The 10657-nt window shown below is 47.9% G+C and overlaps 1 protein-coding gene and 1 pseudogene across 1 annotated transcript; both read left to right on the top strand.

Moving 5' to 3' along the window:
- The first annotated feature begins 2575 nt into the window (after positions 1 to 2575).
- On the top strand, positions 2576 to 3402 carry LOC110304727 (hemoglobin subunit alpha). The gene is made up of 3 exons (XM_021176276.2): positions 2576 to 2720; positions 2843 to 3047; positions 3182 to 3402. The coding sequence occupies exons 1-3, from the start codon at positions 2626 to 2628 to the stop codon at positions 3308 to 3310; spliced, it is 429 nt and encodes a 142-aa protein (XP_021031935.1). The 5' UTR covers positions 2576 to 2625; the 3' UTR covers positions 3311 to 3402.
- Positions 3403 to 6017: 2615 nt separating this feature from the next.
- On the top strand, positions 6018 to 6647 carry LOC110305135 (annotated as a pseudogene).
- The last annotated feature ends 4010 nt before the right edge of the window (positions 6648 to 10657 follow it).

Below are 10657 nucleotides of genomic sequence, written 5' to 3' on the forward strand. Positions count from 1 at the left end.
AAAGAAAGGTGAGAACGAGAGGAATTTGGCTGCTTTATGACTAAGACACCGTGTAAGAATCTCAAGGAGGAGAGACTCAAACAGTATCCAGAAAGAGGGGAGCCCTTCCCTGAAACTCCACCCCCAAGGAGCAGCCCACCACCTCTACCACAGCCAGGGGCAGCCATTCCTTCTACCTCTAAGTTCCCCAACATCTTATCCTTCTTGTTCTCAGAGCCAGTATGAAGCCTGAGTTGGGGGTTGCATAGGCGGTAGGCACAGAATAGGAGAAATGATGCGTGACAGTTCGGCCAAAGGCTGAGCTTCTGTGCCCCAGACAAAGGCCCAAGTTTTCTCTCCAGACACCTGGCTCTAGGGGAGCAGGAGCAGGAAAGAGGATGAACCATCTGAACCTAAGGCTGGGGTCAGTGAACAAGGTGGTGTCAGCTCACCATGGACACTACCCTGCGGTGTAAGCTGGAAGTAGCCCAGGATGCGGCCAAGCTGAGAGTTGATGCCCTCATACATGCCCACCATACCTAGAGATAAATTGCCAAGTTCTGTGTGCATCCAGCAATCTGGTTCTGAAACACACTCTAATAATGAGCCCACTACGGTGCTTCCTAAAGAAGATAAGTCCTGATCAGGACAAACAGTACCTATGTTAGCACAGAAGCCCTGGAGATGTAAGGGAACTTTTCTGCCTTGCCCAGGCTCCAGAGGGCATAGCTGCCCTTCCCTCATCCAGCCTCTGCCTCTGAACTTTATTCTTTCTGAAGACACTCCATAGTTTTGCCTCCTACAAGACCTACTTCCTTAACTAAGACATGAGTCCCTCTCTGTCCTGGCAGCAGCCCAAGGCAAGAGGTGGCATATACATTCAACAACTCGGCAGGCCACCTAGATAACATTTGCACTGTCATGTCAGCCCAGAGTTTCCTCCTGTTCAGGCGCTGCATGAGGACCCCATCAACCCTGAGGTGACTGCTGGCTGGGCAGAGGAGTGACCAGGGCTCTGAGGTATTGTTGGTCCTTCACCTAATACGAGAGAATCTCCTGTGGTGTATACAGCCACTGACCTATGTTTCCTTTCCCCATAGTTCCTGAGCCAAGCATGCCAGTAAGCATGATCAAGTAACAACCAGATTTATCCACCCCTGAGGTTCACCCCTCCACGGACAAGCTTTTTGCTGCTGTGAAGACAGCGCTAACCTCCAGGTACCATAAACCTCAGACTTGTAACACAGCCCTCATTCTTTGGCTCATGGCCACACCCTGCTTCCAGTAATACACCTGCACCTCGTAGTATAAGTAACGGGTATGTATATCTGAGTTGTCTGTGTTCATGACATGCCAATAGAGAGTATAGTCAAAATGTCTTGTCCCAGGGACCTTTCTGAAGCTGCATTAGGGGAGAAGAGCATACAACATAGATCACAGCAGAACAATTTTCCACACATAAGAGGAAGAAAAGATATGGGTGGAAGGGGAGGGGAAGAGAAAAAGAAAATTGACAGAAAAAAGAAAAAGAGAGTGAATGAATAGCTAATTAAATCGCCCATACACATATTTTTTTTTTTTTGGTTGTTATTTCATTTAGGAAGTTGGTCCCTCTACTCTCTCCCTCACCCAAGTCAAGAAGGTTAGAATGAGCCCAGGACTTTCCACTGACCACTGCCTCTTGCTCTTATAGTCTATTTATTTTTGTAGTGCTAGGGACTGAAGCCAGAACCTTCCTCATACAAAGCGACCATTCCACTTATTCACTTACATCCCAGCTTCTGTGTTATTGTTTGCTTCTGTTATAAACATGGGGTCTCTGTTTGCAGAGGCTGACCTTAAACTCCTGGGCTCAAGCAATCTTCCTGCCTCAGCCTACCAGGACCTGAGGCTCCCCATATGTGTCACCAAAACCAGCTCAGAGCATTTCCTTATTGATTCATGGTAGCACTGGGCAGCTAAGATGCAAGTCTGAAGGAGGAGTCTGGCGAGCTGCTCCTGCAGTTCCCTGGGCCCAGAAGGATGAGCTAGGAGATTCACTTGAGCCAAAGGATTCCAGGCCAGCCTGGAAACTAGAGCAAGACCTGCTCACATAAATAGAGGAAAAGAAGAAAGAGGGAAAAGACAAGAAAGGAGGAACCAGGGGGAGGAGACAGTGGACAAAGAGGAAGAGAGAGGGAAGAGGGGAGAAAAGAGAGAAAGAGAGTGTCTCTATGAGGTGCTAGCATCTTATCTCATATCCAGGGGCTGGGGCTGAGGCCAGAAGCAGGTTGTGGTTTAGAAAGGAAAGTGTAAAACTGGGACCAGAGGGAGAGGTGGGGGGAAGGGCNCTGCTCAGTTTGGTTTGAGGGACTTGCTTCTCTGACCAAGACAGGGGGATCCTAACTTCTTCCCAAACTGCCATCACTGGAGACATAGTAAGGGGTAGGAAGCCTGTCCGGGCAACTGATAAGGATTCCCTGCACCCAGGGGAGGCACAACCNAGCCCCAGAATCTCAGGGGCCCTTACAAGTTTTACTGGGTAGAGCAAGCACAAACCAGCCAATGAGAACTGCTCCAAGGGCGTGTCCTCCCTTGGAGGGCATATAAGTGCTACTTGCTGCAGGTCCAACACACTTCTGATTCTGACAGACTCAGGAAGAAACCATGGTGCTCTCTGGGGAAGACAAAAACAACATCAAGGCTGCCTGGGGGAAGATTGGTGGCCATGGTGCTGAATATGGAGCGGAAGCCCTGGAAAGGTGAGAACAGGACCTTGATCTGTAAGGATCACAGGATCCAATACAGACCTGGCACTCGCTCAGTGGGCAGCTCCTAACTATGCTTTTCTGTGACCTCAATTTCTCTTCTCTCCTTCTCCCAGGATGTTCGCTAGCTTCCCCACCACCAAGACCTACTTCCCTCACTTTGATGTAAGCCACGGCTCTGCCCAGGTCAAGGGTCACGGCAAGAAGGTCGCTGATGCGCTGGCCAATGCTGCAAGCCACCTCGATGACCTGCCCGCTGCCCTATCTGCCCTGAGCGACCTGCATGCCCACAAGCTGCGTGTGGATCCCGTCAACTTCAAGGTATGCGCTGGGACCTGGCAGGCGGCATCTGGGACCCCTAGGAAGGGCTTGGGGATCCTCGTGCCCAAGGCAGGGAACATAGTGGTCCCAGGAAGGGGAGCAGAGGCATCAGGGTGTCCACTTTGTCTCCGCAGCTCCTGAGCCACTGCCTGCTGGTGACCTTGGCTAGCCACCACCCTGCTGATTTCACCCCCGCGGTGCATGCCTCTCTGGACAAATTCCTTGCCTCTGTGAGCACCGTGCTGACCTCCAAGTACCGTTAAGCTGCCTTCTGCGGGGCTTGCCTTATGGCCAGGCCCTTCCTCTCTCCCTTGCACCTGTACCTCTTGGTCTTTGAATAAAGCCTGAGTAAGAAGAAGCCTGCATGCCTGGTTCTCTGCGTCTGCAAAGGTGTCATGTTGAGTGTGGGGACACCTCTAGCTCATTTAGCCATGGGGCAGTAAAGACAAGGTTCAGAGCCAAAAAGCATTGTTGGATGTCTACACACACATACATGTGTCTTCCCTCCCAAGCCCTCCACTGACAGCCATGTCTCTTCTCCTTGAGCCAAAGAAGCCAAAGATCGTCTTTGGAGGATCCTTATCACAGGCCCTCTCAGGGAGTGAACTCCTTAATACTGCTGGTACTTCAGTGTGGGATCTACTAGAAAAACAGTGAAAAATAGACATCACATGAGCATGTGGGTAGGCAACAGGTAGCTCATATAAAAATGCCTGCTCTTGCCCTCTTCCTTCTTTTCTTTTCTTTTCTTTTCTTTTCTTTTCTTTTCTTTTCTTTCTTTCTTTCTTTCTTTTCTCTCTCTCTCTCTCTCTCTCTCTCTCTCTCTCTCTTTTTCTTTCTTTTTTCTTTCTTTCTTTCTCTCTCTCTTCCATCCTTTCTTTCAGATAAGGCTTCATGTAGCACAGTCTGGCCTCAAAAACTTTATATAGATAAGGATGCCCTGAAGCTCTTGATCCTCTTAATTCTACGCCATGAGTGCTAGGTTTTCAGCTATGTGCCTTCATGCCCAGTTTATTCAGTGCTTGGGAACTGAACTAAGGCTAGTATATGTACATACATACATACATAAACAAGCATTCTACTAACTGAGATACATCTGTACCCCTACATGAGAATATTCTTCAGCTATTTACAGCAAAGTGTAAATTTTTTATACAATGTGTCTGATCCTTTAAAAAAAAAAGTCAAGTGGAAGAAACCAACAGAACAAATGTCACATAGTGCATAGCTTCATGTTTGTAAAATATCAAATCTATAGCGACAGTATGTAGCCTCCTGGTTGACAGAGCCTTTTGGTGGGGGTTGGTTGGTTACTGTTAGTGGGCTAGAGGTTCTATTCCAGTTAGTAAAAGTTCTGAAAATGCATAGCAGTGAAGACTGCACAACCTTGTGGATGAATGTGATGTCATTGAGGTGTACAAATCCAAGATTGCTATAATGCACAGGGCTTCGTTCCACATAGTTCTAGTTCCAGAACTTGGGAGCCTGAACATAGTCACACACACACACACGAATAGAATCTTTAAAAAAAAAAGATGTATTTATTTATTTATTACATGTAAGTACACTGTAGCTGTCTTCAGACACCCCAGTAGAGGGCATCAGATATCATTACAGATGACTGTGAGCCACCATGTGGTTGCTGGTATTTGAACTCATGACCTTTGAAAGAACTGTCAGTGCTCTTAACCAATGAGCCATCTCTTCAGCTCTCCCTCCCCCTTTTTAAAGAACAGAATCTTTAGTATACTGATGTTATACTCACCGAGAGTGTTTCATAGATTCTTGCTGTCATCACCGAAATATATAATAGGCACTCTTAAGTTCATTGTCCCCAAAGGAATTTGCCCTATGATCCAGGCATATAATATTTTTCATCTACTTAATTCTCACAGCTCTGAGAAGAATATATTTTTTGAAACAGACTTAGATTTTATTTATTTGAAGAATTATTTATTCATTTTAACTATGTAAGTACACTGTAGCAGTTTTCAGGCAAGCCAGAAGAGGGCATCAGATAGTTTTGAGCCACCATGTAATTCCTGGTAATTGAACCCAGGACCTCTGGATGAGCAGTCTGTCTTCTTAACCACTGAGCCATCTCTCCAGCCCCCACAGTTGGAATGTATTAAAGGGGATTTTTGTCTGAAGTGGTTTAGACAGAGTCAGGGTCTCATTATGTAGCACTGCTGGCCTGGAGTTCCATATGTAGGCCAGGATGGTCCTGAACTCACAGACATCCTTTTACATCTGCCTCCAAGTGCTGAGATTAACCTGTACCTGTGCCACAAGACCCAGATTAAAAGGGGTTTTTAATGTAGATTTAAATCTCCTTCATTTTATTTCACACATGTGGGTGTTTGGGCTGCATGGATATCTATGCATCTCTTGTATGACTGTGGAAGACAGAAGAGGGCTTTGGATCTACCTGACCTGAAGTTACAGGCAAATGTGAGCAGATATGTTTATGCTGTGAACTAAAGCCAGGTACTCTGGGAGAGCAGTTAGTGCTCTTAACTGCTGAGCCATTTCTCCATCCCCTTTAAATGTAGATTTAACTATGTTGATATTAAACGAAAGGAGACGTGTTCCAGGAGAAAAAAAAAAGACCAAGTATGGGTATGGGCTCCTGACAAGAGAATTACACTCAGTCCTTTTCAATGAGTAAGAAAGGAAAACCTGTGAAGTTTCCGAAGGGCTCAGGAGCCAGGACGAGCCGACAGTGCCAAATGGACACTAAAATCCATTGTAATCGATAGTGCATATTAGATGCCAATGTGCATGCAGTAAACACTTTAAAATGTAAGGCTTGGAGAGGGAACCCAGGGAAACAGAGGGCTCAAAGCTGAACCAGAATCTGTGAACACCTAGGCATCCTGGAATGATGCAGCGCCCCCTGGCGGCCTCTTGTGTTTCAGGACATCTATGAGCTCAGTCAGGGGGCAGAGCGCAAGGCTCAGTTCATTAAAGATGGCTTGGTCCCAGGATGATAACTGGCTGGTCCTTGCGCTCTGGAAGAAGATGGGCAGCAATGTCAGAATCTACGCGACCGAGACCTTGGAGAGGTACGCCCTCGGGCTCATCTTCCAACGGACTGCGGGGCGAAGACGGGCTCTCTGTACCTCCTGGTCCGGATGCGCCCAACCCTGTTTTCCTACAGGACCTTCGTGGCTTTCCCCTCCACCAAAACCTACTTCCCACACTTGGACCTGAGGCCAGGCTCTAGCCAGGTTAAAGCCCATGCCCAAAAATGTGGCCGATGCACTGACTCTCGCTACCCAGCACCTGGACCACCTGCCTGCTTCTCTGTCTGCTCTCAGTGATCTACATGCGCACAAGCTCTGTGTGGACCCTGCTAACTTCCAGGTGAGTCCTGTATCTGAGCTCACCCCGGGTTGCTGGAGATGTGGGTTCCTTCAAGGCTTGGTGTAGGGGAGAAATTAATGCAAGGCGGGGCGGTTCTTTCTTCAGTACTTCAGCCACTGTCTGCTAGTGACTCTCGCCCGGCACTATCCTGGAGACTTCAGCCCGGAGATGCATGCCTCCTTGGACAAGTTTCTGGGTCACGTGACTTCGGCACTGGTCTCCAAATATCGCTGAATTGGGGATACAGGGTACTATAGTCTCCACCCATGCCCTTCCTAAAGCTTACAATGTTTGAGTAAACCTCCCCAGGGCTGCATTGCCTCTGTACATGTGTGCCTGGTGTGTGATGCTGCTGTACATTTGAGTCTGGTGTGTCATGCCTCAGTGTACATCTGATAGGTGTTTGATAATGCTGTACACGTGTGCCTGATGTGTGATGCCACTGTACATGTGTTCTTTCGTTGTGATGCCACTTTTTATTTATGATTGGTGTGTGATGCCTCTGTCCATGTATGCCTGCTGTGTGATATGTCTGTACTTGTGTATATGTGTGCCTGGTGTGTGATACCACTGTGCATGTGTACCTGATATATGATGCCACTGTACATGTGTAACTTGTATGTGATGCTTCTGTAATGTGTGCCTGGTATATGATGCCACTGTACATGTGTGCCTGGTGTGGTATGCCGCTGTACATGTGAATATGGTGTGTGATGCCAATTTACAGGTTTTCCTAGTTGTGATGCCACTGTATATGTGTGACTGGTGTGTGATGCTAATATGCATGTGTTCTTGGCATGTAGTGCTATTGTACATGTGTGTCTGGTGTGTGTGGCTGCTGTACATGTGAGCCTGATGTGTGATACTGCTGTACATGTGTTCATGGGGTTTTATGCCACTGTATAATATGACTGGTGTATGATACCTCTATACATGTGTGCCTGGTGTGTGATGCCTTTGTACATGTGTGTCTGGTGTATGATGCTGCTGTACATGTTTTCTTGCAATTTGATGCCAGTGTATATTTATGATTGATGGCTGATACCCTTGTGCACATGTACCTGGTGTGTGATTCCACTGTACATGTGTACATGTGTGCCTCCTGTTTGATGCTGCTGTACATGTGTGCCTGGTGGATGATGCCAATGTACTTGTGTGCCTGGTGTGTGATAACTGCTGTACATGTGTTCTTGCCTTTGAATGCCACTGTACATTTATGACTGGTGTGTGGTACCATTGTACATGTTTACCTGGAGTATGATGCTGCTGTACACATGTACATATGTGCCTGGTGTGTGATGCCTCTGTATATGTATGACAGGTGTGTCCCCAAATGCCAAGGTCAGTACACGTAAGTATAGGCTGATGGACAAGCTGAAGGAGAATATTGGGTTACACCACCTGATACAGGCATAACCAGACTTTTCTTTTGGAACCATGGGTTGCATTCAAGTGAGGTCTTCTGCTGAGGTCTGAGATGGGTCTGTCCTATCAATGCCACTAGGATGTTAAGAATGAAGGAGATCCATTGCTAGACCTTACTTAGCCATCCTATAGAAAGCATACACCAGCATTTACGGGTATCCAGGACCCTCATGAATCCGAATCTGACTCTACATCCCTCTACACATGAAGAGGGTTTCTTTTTTTTTTTTTTTTTTTTGGTTTTTCGAGACAGGGTTTCTCTGTATAGCCCTGGCTGTCCTGGAACTCACTTTGTAGACCAGGCTGGCCTCGAACTCAGAAATCCGCCTGCCTCTGCCTCCCGAGTGCTGGGATTAAAGGCGTGCGCCACCACGCCCGGCAATGAAGAGGGTTTACACCTGCTCTAGATGGCTCATTCTTTATCCGGCTCTTATCTACTCAATGCAAATGCGGAGGAGACAGTGGCCTGGGGTCTTTTAGGAACAACCTCAAGAAGCAGCCTATTCAGGTTTGGCACAGACACAGTTATTTTTCTGGATACCTTTGATGCACAGATGGCTGAATCCATGAATTAGGAACTGAAGGACAATAGGCTGACATGCAGTGTTGAAGAATGGAGCAACTGCCACCATAGAAAGAAGGTGGGTGAGCCTGTGTCACTCCCATGGTGGCTGTGTTTCTGTGGCTGGAAAATGAAGGGGAGGCTGTACCAAGTGGGGTCCAGGGGAGGCCGTACGGGGTTTGTAGCAGAGACAGACATAGAGAGGGAATCCTCAGGAGGGAATGGAGGGTAGAGAGTCTAGACACAGGCCCTCTGGATACATGAGCGCTGTGGCAGCAGAGAGAACCATTGCAAGTATTTCTGAATTATTGTAGCAATAAAAAATTATTAGTCTTTAAAAAAAACAATACAATATGGCGCAACAACTGTTTATGGTGTAGAAGAAATTAGGGTGAGTGAGGTCCCATGAGAGTTCCCTGGGACACTATATTTTCTTCCTATCCTATCCCTGTGACATGGGCATCATTGCCCACCTGTAAAGCTTGGTGTAAGTAAGGCCAAGAGAGATGAAGTGGGCCAGTGCCCATGGCTCCACAGCCAGCAAGCACTGTAGCCCAATTGGAGCCTACTTCATTCTGGCTGGAGAAGTTGTCTGGAGTTCCTGTTTTCTGTCACATCTTGCCCTGCTTTCCACAGGACTGAAGTCTTTCCCCTGTGAGGGGAAGCCACACAGTTGTTTTCTCCTGGCAGCTGTGAGGCTGGTCTCCAAGGAGTGAGTACTTGATTGCCAGCCCTGCCCCTTCCAGGAAAGAGTCTGGGAGTTACAGGATTCATCTACACTCCTCCTCTGACATGGGAAAGTAGACTTAGCTTTTCCAAGAGAAAGCCCTGGCTCTGTGCATTTTCCTTTCTTCCCCAAAAGAGGGTGGGGCTCAGCACCCTCAGGCTTTACCCACTCCCTGGAAGGGTGCTACTGGGCCTGCCAGCATCCTCACTGTTGCTGAGGGCTCAGCACACTCAGGCCTTACCCACTCCCTGGAAGGGTGCTACTGGGCCTGCCAGCATCCTCACTGTTGCTAAGGAGCTCTGCCAGCATCCTCACTGTTGCTAAGGAGCTCTGCCGCCGTGACTGTGAATCAGCAAGGCCCTACCTATGGACTCCAGGCTTTACCCCTACAGAGTCGGCATACCCAAAACCCAGGAAAGCTGATCCACCATCGTTTTCAAGACAGGAAGGTAAAGGCTCTAAAGGGTGAGGAAGCCTGTCTAAGGGGAAGTGACTTAGCTGAAAGCCTACTCAGTGCCTCTGCACAATAATGGTTCTTTGAATGGGCTCAATTCCCCTGGTCTCTTGAAGGTTCTAACCACAGAGCTTTACCTGCCTCTGAAGGTCATCAACTTGGGTGGGACTGACAGAGGTTTGCATCCCTGGTAGATTCCTGGTAGGCCCTGAGTTCCAGCATCCATCCCTCTGTGACTGCTTGTTCTGTTCTTGCTAGCCTTGCTCTGAAACACCTAGCCCTGACTGGGACCAAGGCCAAGTACAAGGGCCCCAAAACACCCTGCTCCAGATCCCTACTAAGTAATGGAAAGAGGGAAAATGGAGATGGGGTGGGTGGGTGGGTGTGGCTGGGTGCATCTGGGCCTGGAGAACAGAGATCTGTCTCTTGGCAGGTGGAGGGCTTGGCACTCTTGAACTTGGAGCCCTGATACTTCCTCTATTCACCACACAGCTCAAAGAAAGACTGGTATGTTCTAGCCCATGGCTGTAGACACTACAAGCATCCCCTGCATCAGCCAGGTGCAGCTGCCTGCCTGGACCGATGACCCCACAGCCTCTTCGTTCAGCACAATAAAGAACGCTTCCTTCTTTGTTTTTATGCACCATGTCCGGGGACTACTTTGTAATATTCCAGCAGATAATTTCAAAGGTTGAGCGGAACAGTGGAAAAACAGTGGGGAATGAGCTATAATGTTTGAAGCAGAATGATGATGACTGTGGTACGATGCTGATTCCCTCTTTTGTGTGTGTTATGCTTCTCTCTCCCTCCTGCAAAACTCAATGCTCACACTCCTGGTTTGTAGGTCTCCTAGGTGGCCTTTGCCAGTTCTTTCTCTTGGAAACAGATCTCGGCTTCTCTCCACCATTGTGTGACCTCAGGGATTTCATAGTGACATGCAAATAGCAGACCAGGAGAAAGGAAAATGGCAATCCACTACTTAGCCTTTGCATCCACATTACATTGGTGAGAACTAGCCACATGACAGGCACCGCCACCGTATGCTATGAAGACCTTGTCGGGCAGCTGACTATCTT

Source organism: Mus caroli, chromosome 11 (assembly GCF_900094665.2).
Source record: "Mus caroli chromosome 11, CAROLI_EIJ_v1.1, whole genome shotgun sequence".
Lineage (NCBI taxonomy): Eukaryota > Metazoa > Chordata > Mammalia > Rodentia > Muridae > Mus > Mus caroli.

Bases quoted from the DNA above. Each gene is read 5' to 3' on its own strand.
- LOC110304727 (XM_021176276.2), top strand. From the start codon at position 2,626: ATGGTGCTCTCTGGGGAAGACAAAAACAACATCAAGGCTGCCTGGGGG. The intron at 2,721-2,842 runs GTGAGAACAGGA...TCCTTCTCCCAG, and splicing joins GGAGCGGAAGCCCTGGAAAG to GATGTTCGCTAGCTTCCCCA. The intron at 3,048-3,181 runs GTATGCGCTGGG...TTGTCTCCGCAG, and splicing joins TGGATCCCGTCAACTTCAAG to CTCCTGAGCCACTGCCTGCT.